The sequence below is a fragment of the Engraulis encrasicolus genome, chromosome 13 (genome assembly GCF_034702125.1).
Source record: "Engraulis encrasicolus isolate BLACKSEA-1 chromosome 13, IST_EnEncr_1.0, whole genome shotgun sequence".
NCBI classification, from domain to species: Eukaryota; Metazoa; Chordata; class Actinopteri; order Clupeiformes; family Engraulidae; genus Engraulis; species Engraulis encrasicolus.
In genome coordinates this window covers 30,967,106-30,987,845 of record NC_085869.1, presented here as the reverse complement: position 1 = coordinate 30,987,845, position 20,740 = coordinate 30,967,106, and the positions used below count along the sequence as shown (strand labels likewise).

The window sequence follows — 20,740 nt, the reverse complement described above, 5'->3', positions numbered from 1 at the left end:
CTAATTCTCAGGCAATTCAATAAAATGCTAGGATATGGTTTGTTGCTGCTTTTTGTCACCTGTAATATAAAAAGCATGATAGGACGAATTCCTGTAGGCCTATCTCAGAGACAATGTTGTTAGTTGCCAAAGTAGCCTGAACAATAACATGCTCATGCTTCATTAAGGTTGGTCTGACATGGTCAAACTGTAAAATGTTTCTGCCTCTTACATTGGTTCGCAATCTTTTGGGCTGATGGAAATTCTATATTCAGTTTGTAAATTACAAGCACAAACTGCATATGCTTATTACATTTTCACTACTGTGATGGAAACGTGTTTTAATAGCCTATGGCAGCTGCTAATAAAACAAATAATAATTGTAATAATAATTTATAATGAAATAAATAAAATTAAACAATATGATTCTTAAAACATTTAGCCTGCTCGATTGCACTTCTAGATCAACAATGCAAGCTTACTTTGCACTCATGTTCCATGAACAGCGATAAAGAAAGAAACCGTAGAGTGATACTAGAAGATGAAACAGCCGCACCTTTCCACCAATCAGCAACAAGCATTCTGCATCGAAACGGGCGTGCACGCAGGTGGGACTTGGTGAAGGTAACTTCAGAAGTTTGGGAGCGAGGGTAATTAAACCTGACCGCAGCGACACACGGTGTATCAGGCTGTGATGCACTTCTGATTTTAGTGATGTGGAGGCCATTTAACAGTGGCATTCTCCGTTTCTGATTCATCGGTATGCTGGGGAATTAACTTTTGAGGACCGTTTTACGCTGGAAGTTTTAATATCTTCATTGGAGGAAAGGGAAGAAGAGAATCTCAACGTGTCTGTCTGAGCGACCTTCCGCCGACGCTTTAGGATGGGAGGCCATTGGAAATGTTATGTGCTGATTCTACCAGCCCTGGCAATTGTGTTATTCTGGACTTCTGGAGCCAAAGGAGAGATACCACCGAGGCCTGTTATTACCGTGCCCCCATCTCCCCCCATTCATCAACCCGATGGCGTGCCTCAGCCTATGCCTGACGATCCGAAAACCATGCTACCCGTGTTCACTATGGATTACCCTCGCATACAGATACCCTTTGAAATAACTCTGTGGGTGCTGTTGGCATCTTTTGCTAAAATTGGTAAGTTAACCTGTTATTTAAGATTCACTGACAGATAGACAGTTGCCTAAGTTGTCAGGTGTCTGCTTGCCAGGTGTCACTCACTCACCTGTGTGTAGTGTGTAGAAGGTTATCACCTACATTTTATCTGAGCAAGGACGGATTATTGCACAGGCCTACCAGGCCCAGGCCTAGGGGCCCAAGAGCTAAGGGGCCCCTGAAGTCCAAGTCTCTGCGCAACAAAAACACTTAATTATTTGTCCACATTTATGTCTTCAGGAGTTGTTTAAATTGCACTTTTAATGTATGTTCAAATGTTCTCGGGGAGGAAAACCCCCAAACCCCAACAACAAAGGCCCTGTAACATCACGCTACCCCCCCAAAAAAACCCAACAACTTTTGTTGTCTGGCCTAGAGGCCCATGAAGACAATTTCTCTCCCTGCATCTGAGGCCTGTGTAAATGCCATCTCTGACGTTTGATGTTTTTTTGGTGTTGATGTTAGAGTTCCTTCTATGATGGTATGACATAAGCAGTTTTCAGTGGCTTGTCATTGCACTCCTTTTCCTTAGGCCCTAGTTATTATTATCAATGTGACAGAATCCATGCACAAAGGTGCCCTTCTGCCATGATTCATGACTTGTTCATATTCATCCCCACCCCCAAACATACACACACCACCCAAAACATCATTCCATGTGCACCACAAGATGATTATGTCCATGCTAATTCATTTTCACACAGGCTACTCTTGCTTCATTAGGCTTCCATGTGTATGACAGGGTCACCATGTGGGCGCAGGCATACTACCATGTCAACTCATCACAGGCCTAAATGTGATTTCCAAGAAGGATTGACTTGCATAGGCTATACAGTACTACCATGTTAATCCATGCTCATGTATGTTATTCCCCAATTAGGTTTCCATGTGCACCACAAGATCCTCCTAAATGTGAATTCACCCACATACTCTCCCCTTCACCCCCATCCTTCACTAGCTTTCCATTTGTATCACAAGATCAGTGAATCGGTGCCATAATACTGTTCTAATTCATGGTCATAATACCTTTTGAAATCATCTTGGTGCCGTGCCATACTACCATACTAATTCATGTTCATATACCTTTCCTCTCTCCACTAGATTTCCATGTGTACCATAAGATCACCACCTGGGTACCATACTACCATTCATGTCCGTATATTCTCCTCCCCATGTATGTCCTTATACACCCTGGCTTGTTCCTCCCCTAGGTTTCCATGTGTACCACAAGATCACCATCTGGGTGCCCGAGTCGTGCCTGCTGATCACGGTCATAATATCTCTCCTCTCCTCTCCTCTCCTCTCCTCTCCTCTCCTCTCCTCTCCTCTCCTCTCCTCTCCTCTCTCCTCTCCTCTCCTCTCCTCTCCTCTCCTCTCCTCTCCTCTCCTCTCCTCTCCTCTCCTCTCCTCTCCTCTCCTCTCCTCTGTCCACTAGGTTTCAACATGTACTACAAGATCATCATCTGGGTCCTTTACTACCTTTCATTTATATTCTCTTCCCATCTATTTATTAACATCTTTATATACCCTGTTCCTCCATTAGGTTTCCACGTGTACCACAAGATCACTATCTGGGTTCCCGAGTCGTGCCTGTTGATCACGGTTGGCCTGATCGTGGGCGCCATCATGCACTCGGTGCACGAGGAGCCTCCGGCTGTGCTGACCAGCAACGTCTTCTTCCTCTACATGCTGCCGCCCATCGTGCTGGACTCGGGCTACTTCATGCCCACGCGCGCCTTCTTCGAGAATGTGGGCACGGTGCTGTGGTTTGCCATCGTGGGCACGCTCTGGAACTCCATCGGCATTGGCATCTCGCTCTTCGCCATCTGCCAGATCCCTGTGTTCGACGTGCAGGACATCAACCTGCAGGAGAACCTGCTCTTCGCCTCCATCATCTCGGCCGTGGACCCGGTGGCTGTGCTGACGGTGTTCGAGGACGTCAACGTGAACGAGCAGCTCTACATCGTGGTGTTCGGGGAGTGCCTGTTCAATGATGCCGTCACTGTGGTGAGTGGTAGGGGGAGTGTAGTTGGGATAGGAAAAGTGTGTGTGTGTGTGTGTGTGTGTGTGTGTGTGTGTGTGTGTGTGTGTGTGTGTGTGTGTGTGTGTGTGTGTGTGTGTGTGTGTGTGTGTGTGAGAGAGAGAGATGAGAATGGGAGTACTTAAAATGTTAAATATTGCTGAAGATGAATGCTGATTTGTATGGGATCCCCATCTCACCTGAAAGTCACCACTTCATTCTGACCACTGGAGAGAGTGAGAATTCTGTTATTTTGAGGGGTGAGAGAGTGTGTGCATATGCATGCGTGACTGTGAAAGAGGGCAACTGAAATGTATCATTTGTATCACCACTTTTTGAGCACAGGAGAGAGAAAATGAGAAGTAGAAATGGCCATATCGGTTGGTCATGGGAATGCCATGACTTCTCCAGTCATTGCCAGTGTGTTGGTGTCACCGTGTAGAAGGCTGAATTCTTTTATTGGATTGTATATAATGTGATGGGACATTTGGAGGCAGGCTTGCATGTCTTTTGATGGAGATATTCTGAAGCCATCAGGGTTACATGTCTGAAGAATCTCAATCATTCAGGTCATAGAAATCAAGAGAGGTAAATTGTAAACAAGTGGAATTCTTGTCAGCGCTTTAGCCCTTTTCAAAAGGTGCTATCTGCAGTTCTGGCTTAATAGTAGAACCAAAGTGAAAGATGAGTGTGGGAAATTAATAGGATGAAAAGTGAAACATCTGCACCGTCTTGAGTTTAGTGAGTGAAGCAATCTTTTACATTACATCACTTTGCAACACATTACATTGTAGCAGATGCTTTTATATAAAGCAACTAATAGTCTAAAGCACTTTTTGCACGGGACTAAGTTTACCTCTTATTATTACCTCACCCCAGGTCACCTCATAAAACAAATCCCGTCTGAATACGGCTTCACACTAACAACTGAAAATCGACTGGTAATTTAACCAAATTCCCCGGGAGAAAACAGTTAGTCATCATCAGATAAATAACCAACCCCCAAATGACAAACAATCAATTTGAGGGAGAGCAAGTCATGTTTAGCAAAAACACTGAGGCTTGTTGCTACATGTTTTCCAGGACTCTTTATCTTGTGTGGCATTTACCTGCTCTGTTTTCCCAACACCACTGACACCGAGTAAATGTCCCTTTAGTCTATTTGTCTATGATATCAAGTATGGCATTAGCCTTTGGCACCTCTGGGATCTAGGTTTTTATTAGCCAGCAATACAGGAAATCTATCCACGCTGATCACAGCCCCCTTTGCCGGTCTTGGGCACATGTATTTTCTTGAGTTGCAGATAAAAGTGCTGCTATACCTCACAGTTTATTATTTCAGTCTGTGTCCAAAAGTGACTTACTTATTTTGCTTTAGATCAGCTAGTTTAGTGAATCGGCTGATGCAGTGCAAATGCAGCATGTGGGAGGATTTTACTTTCTGAATCTGTGATGTCTGGGCCTGATGGTCTTTTGAGAGGCATAGTGTTGTCAGATCATACCAGTGCTGTGCAAATACTTTCCACCAGAGGTTTACCAGTATTTCACAAAAAGCCACAATCTATTTTGGTTTACAAATGTGCACCTGTTTATGTTTAGGCGCAGGTTGAGTTTAGTGGTTGTTCTAACCCTCCTGTAACGACCTGCCCATTCATTTAACACTGTGAACCTCCAACAGAGAAACTCCTCATATTGTTTCTTAATTGTTCTCATCAACTAGGCAGCTCGGGTTTCTGTGACCATGGAGGAATCTCTGTGTAGGTGTGGACAACAACCATAATGGGCTTTTAGACTAGAGCTGGAGGGATGTGTGTGGTGACTGTGCAGAGCAAAACATTCCAGACTGAGCTTGGACATCTTTCATTGGGGACGTTATTCGACACATTTTTTAAATTTGTCATGAACAATGTTTTGATTGGCCAGTCATATCAAAACGTGTCTATGGCTAAAATGTTTTTTTTTTCTTGATCAGGAAGTAGGGATAGACTTTGTATCACGATTTCTCGGTTCGATACAATATCATTACAGCCCTACTGATATGCAACTAAAACAGAGTATCGTGATACGCCCTTTTAACGTTTTGATACCCATCTGCCCAGAAAACAACCACATGATATGAAGTGATAGTGCTTCCAAGCATCATCATTATTATATAGAAGCATTTAAAAAATATTTGTAGCCTCTTGTAACCTATTCTATCTTTGAACTATCATAGTTTTTATTCATAAAGATTAGAATGTTGGCAAATGCAAAATCGAGGGATGTATCGAACCGTAGGTCATGAATCGTGATACACTCAACTCACGATTCGGTTTGTATCATTACAGCCCTACATATAAGTCAATAGAAGGGGGTAAATACTCATGGCAATTATCATTGTCATGGATTATCCTAAAGATCATCTCCAAAACCTACTGAGGTCGAGGAGGAATCTGAAAGGGTGGAATAAGTCAGTATCACTATCTCTATTTGTGTTGGTGTTAGAAAAAGGCAAGATGATTTCCGGTGCAGCCAGACACAGTATTGTATTGTCAGGTACGCGCGGCAGCTTGCACTGTTTGTTTGACCACTGAATCAGGCCCAGATAGTGCACAATCTGCAACTCTACTTGGGCGAAACCCTTTTGTTTTGTACACAGTAGCCGAGAACAAGGGCAAACATTCGGCCAGCGCGGTGCATAGGCACACACACACACACACACACACACACACACACACACACACACACACACACACACACACACACACACACACACACACACACACACACACACACACACACACACACACACACACACACACACACACACACACAGACGGGCGTGGCTGATGGTTGCACGGGAGCTGAGAGTTTGTGTGGGACAAAAGGAGAGGAGGCGAGGAGGACAGGAGCTAGATTAGAGAGAAAAACACTCAAAGCATAAACGCAGCCCTGGGGAAATGAAGAATCCTGCCTACTCCTAGCTGCCAGGGAGCTACCTGCCTACTCCTAGCTGTCATCCTTGCCAACTCCTAGCTGCCAAGGCGTCATAGTGTCCCAGCCGCCGCAGCGCCCTTACTACTCACAATCCAGCCCTGGCAGGGGGCTCCCCTAGGTGGCCGCTGGTCTCTGCCTGAGGTTTCTTCCTGACTACAGGGGGTCTTTTTTCTCAGACCTCACTGAGCTTTTTTTTCCCCCTCACAAACTATGAATCAAGCGAAAGGGAGTTTTTCCTCACCCCTGATGCCACCAGGGGCCGCACCTGAGCGCCCAATCTCTGTGTGACTATCTATGACTTATGACAGGCCCAGCCACTATGGACCTTACACATCTAAGAATCCTGGTCCTAACCTACGTTGACCTTATGACTCTACATTCTCTGTCTATCTCTTCTTCCTCTACCTTCCTGCTTTTTCTGCCTCTCCTCTATACCTCTCCTTTTAAATCTATCTCTCCTCTCCTTTTAATTCTATCTCTAAATTTTCCTTGTCTATCTATCTCTCCTCTCCTTTTAAATCTATCTCTAACAATGTTTTTTCCCATTTGTTAAGCACTTTGAGTTACATGCCTTGTATGACACAGTGCTATACAAATACAATTATTATTATTATTATTAGCATGAAGGGGAAGGAACTCGTTTCACTCGATGACTGGGCCCCAATTAATTACATTTTTTACATTTTACTTTATTAAACTTTAATTGAGTGACATTTTAAGTAGCTTCAACAGTGTTCTAGCTTCAACAGACAACTTTGAAAACGTAGGTCTGATAGAACTGATATGCACCTAGTTGCTTTGAAAACACGCTGTAACCGTCTGATTGATCTTCTATGAATAAGCAACTGGATTTCCTCCTTACTTACTTGCTCTCATGTGCAAAATAATTGCACAAAGGGCCCCAGGGCAAAACACATATAGGGCCCCCATACAGCCGGCAAAGGTCATAATGGGGCCCCCACCACCATTACAGGAGGGCCCTTGGCCCAGGGGTAAATGCCCTTCCTCCCCTATAGCTCCCTGTTTGGTTAACCCCCTAACAACACTAACACTGAATGTATGCAATAATGGATGCATGTGAGAGTAGGACAACCAAAATCACCTTGCCAACCAAAGCCCCCATAAAATAATGAACACCCCAGATGCAATGTAATGTAATGTAATTGTAACATATCTGGTCACAGGTGCTGTATAACCTCTTCAACCACGTGGCGGAGCTGCCAGTGGTGGAGGCGGAGGACGTGTTCCTGGGCGTGGCACGCTTCTTCGTGGTGGGGCTGGGGGGCGTGTTCTTCGGCTTCCTGTTCGGGGTGGTGGCGGCCTTCACCACGCGCTTCACGGGGAAGGTGGGCGAGATCGAGCCCCTCTTCATCTTCATGTACAGCTACCTGGCCTACCTGGTGGCCGAGCTCTTCTCCATATCCAGCATCATGGCGTGAGTTTGGTTCTCCTTCTCTGTCCCGTAGGTGCCGGAAAGGGGGACGCAGTAGTCAAGTGCATTGGCATCAGGCTTGTACGAAATTCCGAATGTAAAGAATTTCAATTCAAAGTAATGCCATAATATGAACACTAGGTGGTGGTGTTCTATGTACTTTCAATGGGTGGTGTAGCTTAAATTCAAAGAAATTCAAGGTAATGGCACCACCTAGTGTTCGTATTATGGCATTATTTTGAATTGAAATTCTTTCCATTTGGAATTTCGTACAAGCCTGATTGGCATACCCATTTTTGGCCTCCCTAAATGAAGCTTCCTCAATTTTTACTTCAGACAAAATTACTAGAGTGCAGGAGAAGTGACATTGTTAAGAAATAAAGAATTGAGAAAAAAATGCACCCCCCTCATTAAAACTTGTTCTGGCGCCCTTGCTCTCTCCTCCTCTTGTACAGTGAGGTCGTACGCACTCACAGTCGCACACACGCACACACATATGCACATGGAGTGTTTCTCCATGTCCAACATCATGTGAATGGGTTGTTAAGCAAAAGGACACACACATTGGTATAAAGTTAGTTACCTTGTTCAGAAAATAAGCCATATATGCTGTTATAACAATCTGTGCATAAGTATTCAGAAAAAAATCATCCGTGTATTCAAGATTTGAGGTTCCTACCAGGCTTGTACGAAATTCCGAATGGAAAGAATTTCAATTCAAAGTAATGCCATAATATGAACACTAGGTGGTGGTGTTCTATGTACTTTCAATGGGTGGTGTAGCTTAAATTCAAAGAAATTCAAGGTAATGGCACCACCTAGTGTTCGTATTATGGCATTATTTTGAATTGAAATTCTTTCCATTTGGAATTTCGTACAAGCCTGGTTCCTACATTGAAAAATTTATTTTTTTGGTTCTCATTTGTCCACAGAATTGTGACGTGTGCCCTCACTATGAAGTATTACGTGGAGGAGAACGTCTCCCAGCGTTCCTGCACCACAGTTCGCCATGTCATCAAGATGTTGGGCACTCTGTCGGAGACGTTGATCTTCTTCTTCCTGGGCGTGGTCACCATAACGACAGAGCATGAATGGAACTGGGGCTACATTCTATTCACCCTCCTCTTCGCCATCCTCTGGAGAGGCCTGGGTGAGTTTCTCTCTCTCTCTCTCTCTCTCTCTCTCTCTTTCTGTTTCTCTCTCTCTCTCTCTCTCTCTCTCTCTCTCTCTCTCTCGCCTCTTGCTGGGTGGTGCCAGCTGCCTATCGGTACATGATTTGCTGTGGGTGTTTCAGAGAAAGATAGCGAGAGACACAGAGAAAGAGAGGAAAAGAGAGGATACTAAAAGATAGAAGGAAAAACTGAGGGGGAAAAATGAGAGAAAGGGAAAGAGACTCTCTCCTGCCCTGTGAGTGTGTGGTTATGTTATGCGTGTGGGTGTGTTTGCTAGGCACAACTATTCAACTTCTCCAAAGCCTGTGAACATGACACCATATTTGATGCCGTTGCCCTTGTTCCCTCCAGGTGTGCTGGTCCTAACCCAGATCATTAACCCTTTCCGCACCATCCCCTTCAACCTAAAGGACCAGTTTGGTCTGGCCTACGGAGGCCTGCGAGGGGCAATTTCCTTCGCCTTGGTGTACACCCTTCCAGAAAACATTATTCGCCGCAAGCTCTTCATTACAGCCACCATTGCCATCATCCTCTTCACAGTCTTTATCCAGGTAGGAAAATAAATAATTTTACATTATTGTGTATTGGCACAATATTTATGTTGTATGTCATTTCTTTTCACCAAGTGCCCTAACCTAATTTGTTATGTTGCAACAGGGCATCAGCATTAGGCCTCTGATTGAGCTGATGAACGTGCGTAAAACCAACCGCAACCTGGAGACCATTAATGTGGAAGTCCACGGCAGGGTATGTCCCCTACACACACCTGATTCACACCTCGCAGTAATAACATTTTAACAATGCAAAGTATACAAGATTATCGCCATAAGGCTAATTTTCTTTTTTTGAAGATTTTTTTGGGCTTTTAAGATTTCATTTTGTGACGGGACAGTATAGAGGGTGGCAGGAAGCAAGTGGGGAGAGAGGCGGGGAAAGCTTGGCTAATGACCCGGGCCTGACTCGAACCCGGGTCGCCGGTGTAGCGTTCTAGTGCCCTGCCGGTTGAGCCACGGCTTGGTTGCCATAAGGCTAATTTTCATCATTAGTCCCTAGACAGGTTGATGGTCCTTGGAACAATACACGCAAGTCATTATAGAATACAGACATAAGTGTGGTCACATTACATTACATTGCATTTGGCAGACGCTTTATAACCAAAGCGACTTTCAAAAGAGGACATAATCAAGCCAACATCACAGTGTCAACCACATGCTCTGTATTTAAGTGTTTAGAGCGCATTGATATGACCTGTGTTTTTAAGTTGGTTCAGATGCAAAGACGATCAAATTTGAAAAAAAGGTGAAACAAAATATTGTATATAATTCCCTTTGTATGTTGGCATAGAAATCAAACATGGGCTGAGTAGGCCTACAGTTTGTCAGTCAGTTATGGGAGATCAAATTTAAGATATGGTCACATATGATTGTTTATTGATGCAACAGTTTCAGGAGTCAAAGTCAAAAGGCTTTGCGGTCTTGTAATAAATGCCATGGTCATGGATATTAATGCTGTCCTATACCCACTCAGCTGATGGAGCACACCATCGCCGGCATAGAGGACCTCTGTGGCCAGTGGAGCCACCACTACTGGAAGGACAAGTATGATGCACTTCTATCAAACACTAAATGTGTGTGTGCGTCTGTCTGTGTCTTTGTCTGTGTGTGTGTGTCTACATTAATGAAATTGCAATGCCAACATTTCTAGGGTCATACTGTAGCCTTAGAGTTAGTCAGTGAGCTGTGGTGTGTGGGTTATCAATTTCTTTATTGAGGGATTCCTATGAATTTCAGCTTTTTCTACACAAAGTTCTCACAAAAATCATTTCTCACATGACCAGCTTCTCTGGCATTTTTCCACCCGTCTTCTTGTTGGTGAAATCTTGTCGTTGTCACCGTTCTGCACAGGTGTCAGTTTTCTGCTTGGTTTCATACGAGAGTGCTGTGTGGTGACAAAGAGGTGGTGGTGTGTGGGGGAATGTGGTGTCATATTTTTTGCTTCCTCCTCCATTGGCCTGGTTCTTTACACAACTCCATTCCCTTCCCCTCTCCTCTCCTCTCCCCTTCCCTGCCGTTAGTGTCCAGACTGGTGGAACTGGTTTTGTTTGCCCAGACATTTCCCTGATAGTGTCCACAAGAGTCTCCTTTAAAGCTAACGCACATAGCTTAAGGCAGAGTCTAGAGTAAACATATTGGTCAAAGGGATGCTCTGTGTGCTGTGTTTACACACACGTGCATTTGTACACACACACACACACACACACACACACACACACACACACACACACACACACACACACACACACACACACACACACACACACACACACACACACACACACACACTGTCTAATTGCTCAAAGGCAAGGATGGTTTTAAGGACAGACTCGCACACTAGTTCAGATCGTTCAGTGTGTATATGCGCCATCACAATGTTTACATTTATATGACTTTATTCTGTCTTTGTTCTTATACTTTGATTTGACTTAGTTGAATAACTTTTATTATTATAATTCAGTGTGCATATACTTTTGTAACTCCATGGTGTTACAAAGCGGATTCCAAAAAAGTTGGGACACTTGGTATTTTGTGAATAAAATCAAAATGCTGGCATTTTCAAAACATTCAATATGTTAATAAGGTAGAGCATTGTGTACAGACAACATATCAGTTGTTGAAGCCAAGCAGAATGATTGTTTTGGGGTAATTATGTGATCATTGAAAATTTCACCCTTGCAACAAATTGCAAAAAAGTTGGGACAGAGCCAATAAAATGCTTTTTATGTTGTATAAGACTAAGCACAACACAAGGGAGGAGACTAACATTTAAATACTTTGACTGATGGCATGATTTTATTTAAAAAAAAATGATATTTTGATGTGCAAGACATGATTTCAGCAGCGCAACTGATAGGTGTGTTCTGCGACTTGTTTACCTTCTTGTTATGTTTAATAAGTGGCATATCCTCACTGCAAGAAAACAATTTTGTCACCTGTTTACTCTTATGATGGAACCACACTGTTGGAAAATAGTAGAGATTGAAATTTTTCATCATTGTGGGGCAATATCTAAAGACTGTGCTCCAAAATATAATGCCTTGGTAGCTATGTATGCTGTTTAAAGTCTGAATATATCATTCAGCCCTCATTTTAATGCTCTACATGAGTAAGAAGACCATAACCAAGGCATCTCTGCACCCCTTTACCATCATATATGCAGTCTTTCAGACTGACCACTAAATCAAGCTGAAGTATTCATTTTCTTCATAACCTGGAGGGTGCATGACTCCATGATTTTAAAAAAGAATGACATAATTTCCATTCTGTAATCAGAGGACAGTTTCACATGTCTCCTAGGTCCATCTAGAATGAGCTTTGCCACTTGCAGCACTGTCTAATGTCTGCATCATGTGCCTTAATCAAGTGTTGTGTTTATGGTCATTTTTTCAACAGCTGTCATTGTTGGAGTGTCATAGTTTGCTTATTGACGATGGGTATGTCATGATCTCATAACTCGTGCAATGATTTCACAGAACTCTATATTACAGAAATAGGCCTTATATGCCTGCAATTTTGAGAATTCAATGTTTCTGTGTAATAGATCAGTAATTAGTCCCTCAAAATCTTTGCTTCTGAGTGCCACAGCCTCTCTGTGATGGTATTTTATCTGTGCATTCATGTTGGCAGTCAATATAGTTCCTTTCAAAATATTCCTCCTTGTGTTATTTTTAGAATTATTCAACTATTACAACATTTTTTGGCCCTGTCCCAACTTTTTTGAGATTTGTTGCATGGGCCGAATTTTAAATGACCACATATTTCCCTTAAAACAATGCTTTTGCCTCATTTTAACTGTTCCTATGTTGACCTTGTGCCATTGTGCATCTTATGCATGGATTGAATGTTTTGAAAATGCCAGCATTTTGATTTTATTCACAAAATACGAAGTGTCCCAACTTTTTTGGAATCCGCTTTGTACATTTCTGAGTTTATATTTAGTTTTAAAAGAAATTATTTCCCTACAAAGGCTATTACTGCAAAAATACATTATTAAACATCGGGAAGTGCGTCATGATTTTACATATCTGACTTCCCTCCCTAATTTCCATTTGATTATTAGTAACATGATTTGTCCCCTTGCTAGGTTTATCAAGTTTAATAACCGCTTCATCCGGAAGATTCTGATCCGGGACAACAGGGCTGAGTCCAGCATCGTAGCCCTCTACAAGAAGCTGGAGCTGCAGAATGCCATGGAGATCCTGGACTCTGTGTCTGCTGACTTCAGTGATATACCAACTGTGGAACTGCTGCCGTATGTAGCCATACAGTTATTTCATTTTATTTTTTCAAGACCCATGGGCAATTGAAAATTGTGTTCTTTTTTTTAGAGGCAAATGTGTCATCACATGTTTTGTATGTTTGTAGGCCTGTGGACTATTGAAACCGGTCTGTGTTCTTTTTGAAGTCAAATGTGTTTTGAATGTTTGACTAATATTTCATCTGTTGAACTGCTGCTTTATGTATCCGTGCCCTTTCTTTCCTCCCAGGGAGACTTAAAGTGTAAAATTAGCTTGCTTATTTCTTTCAATGGAAGCAATGTATTATTGTGGTCATTCAAAATGTATCGAAAAAGCCTTTCTTCTGTCCGTTCACACATTGCTGGGCTTGGAGTGTTTTTGGTGATTTGTGTATTGACTTATTTGTCCTTTTCTTCTAGTGACGAGAAGCCCAGCAGCAACCCCAAAAAGAAGTTCATGGCCAACGATCTGCGAAATATGCATGAGATCCTGTCCAAGAACATGTACAAGATCAGACAGAGGGTGAGTCTCCCACATGATGCTGGAGGTGTCTATCAATCGTCAGTGTTTTCGACTTTTTCACACTTTTGCTTCAAATCAAATATGATCTGAAAGATAACATCCATGGGGCATTCTCAATGGATGGCTTTGACTTGGTTTCAAATAAGGCAAAGACTGTTAAAAGAAAAAGTTATTTGACGGTTAAATGAATTGCACTGCAGAACAGTGACTATGATATTGCATCTCAACGATGTAACAAACGAAGTCGAGTTTCATTATGAGGGAGTATCCACTATCAGTATCAGTCCTGCCCACCGGTGCCCAGTCATCTGGCCTGTGTTTAGAAAGGTACAGAAGCCCGCCTCTGGAGAAGCCCAGTGGTTTTGCATATAGCCACAAACTGGCCTCTGCATCCAGTAGTTTTCCACTCTCACACTAATCAGCTAAAACTCTCTGGTCAAGACTAGAGAAACCAAGTTCACCTACAGCTTTGCACATATTTTAGTACTGTACTGCCCATCTCAAAGGTGATGTGTGTGCGTGTGCATGCACGCGCATGTGCACCTGTGTGTGTGCGTGCATGCATGCGCATGTGCACCCGTGTGTGTGTGCAGGGTGGCCGTGGGTCCTTAACAAGTCTTAAATTGTCTTAAATTTCATTTTAGTCAAATAAGGCCTTGAAAAGTCTTATTTTGCCTTAAATTTGCAACCCAAATGTCTTAAATTTGTGGAGCTTAATTTAGGGAGGAATAATTATGTCAGCCATGTGATGAACTTCGCGACGGAAATTGGGAGTTGTAGCCATGTAGTGTAATTTAGAACGCATTATTGAATTTTATTTAGTGTAAAGTTTCATTGTGTATAGTTTTGTGTTTTCAAACGGCTATATTAATGTAAATAACCAATTGGTTTTTGTGCTTCATTTGAACCTGTGTATGATCTTGCGAGTTGGTCCTAATTTTATTTGTAAAATTGTATTGAAAAGTCTTAAAATGTCTTAATTTTGACTTGCTAAAATCTATAAACGCCGCGAGTTGGTCTTAATTTTATTTGGAAAATGGTATTGAAAAGTCTTAAAATGTCTTAATTTTGACTTGGTCAAACCTGTAGACACCCTGGTGCGTGTACCTGTGTGTGCGTGCATGTGCGTGCATGTTTGTTTGGTTGTGTGTACATACACACTGTATGTGCACATATGTCTATTCATGTGGGTGTGTTTGAGGATAAGTGCTGCAACATGAACAGCAGTAGACAGTTCCACAAGTTTAATCCCCCCTGTGGTGTTATCACACTCCCACACTCCCCCTCTCCTGTGCTCCACTACCAAAACCAGATGGGGGAGGTTTTTGCAATGGAGTTTTTTTTTTCTTTTCCTTCTCCCCCACTGACCTAACTTCCTGTTACTTGTTGGCGGGGTGAACAGATCAGGCCTGTCACAACCAGGCAAGCAAACTAGCCAATTGCCCCAGGGCCCCCAGCTGAAAGGGGGCCACCTGGTAAGGACTGGTTGTCAGCAATGTTAACCTTCTGAGTGAGGCAAGATCTCACTGAATTCAATAACCAAAAAGTGCAATAATACTGCGATCAAAAATGATCTCGGAGGGTGGGGGGCGGCCATCCCAAAACCCAATGGCTTCAAGAGAAAAAAGGGGCCCCAAATCCCTCTTTGCCTAGGGCCTGCAAATAACTTAAAACAACAGTGGGGCTGATTACAGTACCTGTGTGACTCAGCTGAAGTGGCTACTTTGAGTGGTCGACTCGCCGTAAGAAACCTTTAATGGGTTCCGTGTTTGCTCTCCTGGGAGTTTACGATGTGTTGAGAGCCCAGTAGGCACCAGGTAGTAGGAGTGTGTCCAAGCCAAGGGTGTGACATTAAGATACCGGGAGTGAAACACAGTAGGAGAGATGGAGCCGATAGCAGAAGTGTGACGCTCTCTACAAAAGCTTTTCATTGGTTTCATTGACGCTTTAGATACATGTTGTTGACCAATGGCAAACATCATAGATGAATAGGAAGTTATGGTGATGGTTGCCACACCCTTGCAATACTATGTAGAGAAATATTGGCACTTAACAGATGCAAGCTCATTTTGGATCGTTCTGTATCTTGGTTTGAATACTTTTGTTAGAGTGTAATATCTGTTGTTCCCTCACTTCATTAATACACATATACTTTGATTTACACACACACACACACACACACACATACACACAAGCACACTGCACTTTCTGCACTAAACCCAAACATACACACACTGACACACAACTCATACTCACACACATACACACACACACACACACACACATACACAGGTACACAGACACACACACAGACGCACACCACACTTTCTACCTGCACTAAACACACACACACACACACACACACACACACACACACACACACACACACACACACACACACACACACGCACACAAAACACACACACACACACACACACACACACACACACACACACACACACACACACACACACACACACACGCACGCACGCACACAAAACACATACAAACACACACACACACACACATACTGCTACTGGTGTATTTAATAAACCTTTTTTTAAATTATTTATTTTCTTCAAATGCTACTATTACTATGTCAGAACGCTATAAAGGACTTTTAGAAAAAGCACAACAAAATACCTCCTCTTAATGTATGTTCTCTACAAGTCTTCTGTTGTCCAGTCTTGCACTTTAAATGTCTGTATGAGCAATGTCTACGTCCATACTGTCTATGTCCATGTATGAGTACTGTCTATGTCTATACTGTCTATGTCCTTAACTAGATTAGTCTATGTCTGCATGGGAGAGCAAGAAACGCAATTTCAAATTCTTTGTATGACCAGTGCATGTAAAGAAATTGACAATAAACTTGACTTGACTTGACTTGATTTATGTTCTCCAAAGTTCACCTTATTTGTAGTCAATATATGGTCAGAATTTCCAATACTGTATCAGATAATCTAATTTGAAACACCTTTACTGATAAAAATGACACTAATTCTAACTAACATGTGTCCATATGACACACTAACACACATACCCATATGAAACCTGATCGCCTTCAAAACACATAGTTAACTATAGAATAAACATGCGCGCGCACACACACACACACAAACACTCACTTGCTGACATTTCCGTGTGTTTTTGGATCAACGACTGTGGTGTTGTTTTTTCCCCTACAGACTGTGGCGTACACCAACAAGTATGCCATGCCCAATGAGTCCAGGTCCAAGGAGATCCTCATCAGGCGACACGCCAGCATCCGACGAAGCCTTCGACCAGGCAGCTTCCAGGGGCCGGTAAGCTTATAGTTTATATTGCCATGCAAAGGCAAAGTGCCGTCGCTACACTTTGTTAAAATTGACTTTATACTGAAACTGGTCTTCATAACACCTCCTTTATCTTGTGACAAAGCCTAATGGTCCAAATGTGTCCCGTTTTAGAGATTCTGCTATGTCAAATTTACTGTAGCTACAATATCCAACTAAACAGCAAAACTTTCAAGTCCTATTTCTCTGCTTCTGTGTTGGCAGTTACTGCACTTTGTATATTGTATTTGTATATTATAGGGAGTAGGCCTACCTACGCTTATGGAGTTGAAGCACACCTGTATTTTGTCAGTTGGCCGCAATGTCACAATCACACATGTGGTCGTGGAACATCAGAGCTGGCAAGCCAGGTTACTGTGTAGCAATGTGTATAGTCCTGTATATGATCATTTCAACCTGTAGTCTCTTTCATCAAATGCTCATCATTATTTTCCATCCTTCTTCCTCTGCTTCTCAGGACGTGGCGAGATCACACAAGTACCTGTCCCTCCCGACTGGACAGGGCCTGGAGTCTAGCTTCCCTCCCAAGAGGATGACTCGTGCTGGTAAGCATCCTCAGTGCAGAGCCATGGACGTAACAGTTAGGCTGATCCCATTGATCTCTGTGTTCCACTTTTACACAAAGATGGCAGCTCATGGAGACTAATGACACACTGATCACCATTCCAAAATAGTTCCAGGAGGTGAGCATCGTACACAGAAAGTGCAGAAAAAGTCAATAGAATTCATTTGAAATCATTTTTACGTCATCTTTGTTTGTTATGTTGTGGTTCTGTGTTAGTCTTTAGCAAAAAAAGCAGCTGCCTGGTGCCTAGAATTATTTGAATCTATGTGAATCATGTCACCAACCGACTTCTGTACCCCTTTTGCTACAACTCTGAATTCCATGGCTCTGCCTCAGTGTGTGTACAACTCTATACCACCATCTGGTGGCAGACAGGTGGTAATGTTGCACGTCAGAGCCAGCACTTTGAAGCCACACACCTATGGCTCTGCCTATGGACCAGCATTGTCTTTTCACTGTCAAATGTTCAGTAGCTGCGATTTGCTATGACTCTACCAATACTTAACACCTATCCGCTTAGCATTGTGGAATTCTTGTCTGTGCGTGCAACTAGAGATGCACCGGATCCTGATTTTTAGGATCCTGCCGGATACCGGATCCACTGCTTAAGATCCTGCCGGATCCGGAACCGGGTACCGGATCCTACGAAAGGGTTGAAACACATAGCCAACTCGCACACATGGGCCCTTTTTATTACGTTGGCGCAAACTATTTTTAAGACTCATTGGCTTACTGCCACACTGCCTTCAACGGCTGCTTCCAAAGGGCTTTCACGCCATGCAGCGTTTGGGGTTGTGAAGGGCTGACTGAAATGCCTAGGCTACGTAAAAAAGTAGAGATGCCCCAGATCCTGATTTTTAGGTAACTGCCAGATACCGGATCCACTGCTTAAGATCCTGCCGGATCCGGATAGTCTGAAAAACCCTATTATCCTGCCGGATCCGGAACCGGATCTTGGATCCTGTACATCTCTACGTGCAACAGAATGTTTGTAAGCATGAGAAATCCATGTATGGCCCAGCATGATATTTTCTCTGTCAAATGTTCAGTAGCCGAGATTTCTCAGCTCTAGTATTTTTCCTGTCCACCCTGGTAAGAAACGAACCGTGCAATGAGTGATTTGAAATCCGTTAGTGTGTCTGTGGTCCCGTTAGAGAGTAGGTCTTGTCATCAGAAGGTTGCAGGTTCATATTCCACCCTCACTTGTAGGAACATGTGTGTGGGCTCCCTATTCACTAAGTCGGCGTGTTGTCACTATCGAGTTGCAAAAGTACCACCATAATGAAATTTAGGAAATCTTACATTAGCGTGTTTGGGAGGAAGATGATTCAATGACCTTAGTGTCATTAAACAGCTAGTAAAACTGCACCAACCTTCCTGTGGTCATCTGTTGCTATGCTCTCACCTTCCACATGAAACATCAAAGCTAAAAAACAGTGTTGTGGTCTTTGTTTATAGTCTGCGTTAATACGTTTTTTGTTTAACAGTAACACCAATGGGGGCATTAACGGCACATTCAGTGATTTTGTGTTGATGTATTGATTTTGTATATTTTCAAATGCCAATCAAGTCCCAATTGTTGTATATTGCTTCATACCATGCCCTGAAAAATTCTCTTAATTTCTATTCGTTATCTCTGCACACAATTTAACATAACATTATTCAAATGCAACTCAATGGGGATTCTCCTGAGTAATGGCAGAGACCTAGTTTTGGTGAAAATGTGAGAAATGCTCGGATGTGCGACTTGCTGAATACCCTCATACATGACTGAAGTGTTCTTGAGCAGGGTACCTAACCCCACAATTCTCAAGGGACTGTAATCAATACCCTGTCTTATCTCATAAGTGACTTGCTAAGCGTAATGTTAGATAGTGTAATGCTATCTCCACTATTGACCTTGAAGATATTGTATAGTGCCACTTTAAATTCTCAGCTTACATTATTTGCCTCGGCCTGATGAGCTATCCATATTTACCAGCAATGTCATTGCTTCACCAGGTGATGGCGACACCATGTCTGAGATGGGCTACCCAGCCGTGAGGGCCCGCTTTGGCTCTCGTCCCCAGCGCTCCTCCTCCTCCTCTGCCCACGCCGGGACACCCTTACACAGGCTGGACACCCTGAGAGAGGCCCCTTCCTCCGTCAGCATAGTGGACGAGCAGCAGCTACCACAACAGGACAGCCACAGTGTGGGTTATAGACCTGGGCATGGCCTTAGCCCCAGCCATAACCCCACCAGTCCCAGCCACAGAATGCCCCTCATGCCCGGTGGCAACAGGCTACCCCTCCCCCGCCACCGGAATGGCTCGTCGTCGGGAGACTACGCTCGTCATGGCAGTAGAGAGGATGTGTCACCGGCGGAGGTGGTCGACGAAGAGGAGGAGGAGGAGCAGCCACTGGCTCCTCTCCCTGGTTGGGTTCCGGAATCACTGGGTGGTCGGGGACGAGGACGGGGAGGTGGCGGACCGCCCCCTACTATGCCACTCAAACCACAGTGGAAACCACGACGTCAGCCAAAGCCCTGAGAGAGGATAGCCAACCACATTGGTCAACCAAATCTGATCGATTGATGCAGTGCACAAGAAACATTTTCTAACAAGAATGCATTGTATTTTTTGCAATGTGTCTGTGCGCCGCATTAATTTGATTGGATTTGTTATGTTTTTGCTCAGTCACGAATGTGGTGAGAGAGATGGGAGGCTAAGACTTGCACCATGGACTGCTATTGGCTCTTGAGCATCAGTGTCATATGATTTGCAATGCATCGACCCAATGAGGTGGGCTTCTCGTGGCTACCTGTTTCCAAAAAAGAAACTTTTTTATGTTGAACTTGACTCTGACTATTTATATGTTATCACATCAAATGGAGACGTACTGTAGCTTTGAATACCTCAATGTGGTTTTATTTTTCGTGACTTTCACGTACATCCTCTGAATGCTCTTTTAAGTGCTTTTAACTTGACTTTTATATAGTAGAACACTGAATTTGAAAGTCTCTGCATACACACTGGTAAACTCCACAGTATGTTCTTTACAATTGGGTCTGACAACAGACTCTGTTAACACAAGAATCTGATGCGTTGGGATTCTGTGTGGAAGAAAGGCTCACCCCACTTTGGTGGAGTGGGTCTGTTGATGTGTGTTACATCGTGAGCTTTTGATTTCAGTGTGTGTCATTGTATTTTAATATGGTGTAATAAAATGTAAATATTTTACAGATCATGGCTTCATACCCTGCAGTCATTATGTATTTGTAATGTCTGATGCCACAA

The 20,740-nt window shown here is 43.2% G+C and overlaps 1 protein-coding gene across 1 annotated transcript; it reads left to right on the top strand.

The window, feature by feature from the left end:
* Positions 1-653: 653 nt before the first annotated feature.
* slc9a2 (solute carrier family 9 member 2) lies at positions 654-20,687 on the top strand. Its single transcript, XM_063213681.1, has 12 exons — positions 654-1,131; positions 2,693-3,156; positions 7,330-7,580; positions 8,510-8,727; positions 9,101-9,300; positions 9,407-9,496; positions 10,277-10,347; positions 12,890-13,057; positions 13,463-13,565; positions 16,754-16,870; positions 17,358-17,445; positions 19,467-20,687. Exons 1-12 carry the CDS (start codon positions 864-866, stop codon positions 19,991-19,993), a joined length of 2,565 nt encoding a protein of 854 aa, XP_063069751.1. The 5' UTR covers positions 654-863; the 3' UTR covers positions 19,994-20,687.
* The last annotated feature ends 53 nt before the right edge of the window (positions 20,688-20,740 follow it).

Coding starts and splice junctions, on each gene's coding strand:
- slc9a2 (XM_063213681.1), top strand. CDS start 864: ATGGGAGGCCATTGGAAATGTTATGTGCTGATTCTACCAGCCCTGGCA. Junction 1,132..2,692: donor GGCATCTTTTGCTAAAATTG/GTAAGTTAACCT, acceptor TTCCTCCATTAG/GTTTCCACGTGTACCACAAG. Junction 8,728..9,100: donor CATCCTCTGGAGAGGCCTGG/GTGAGTTTCTCT, acceptor TGTTCCCTCCAG/GTGTGCTGGTCCTAACCCAG.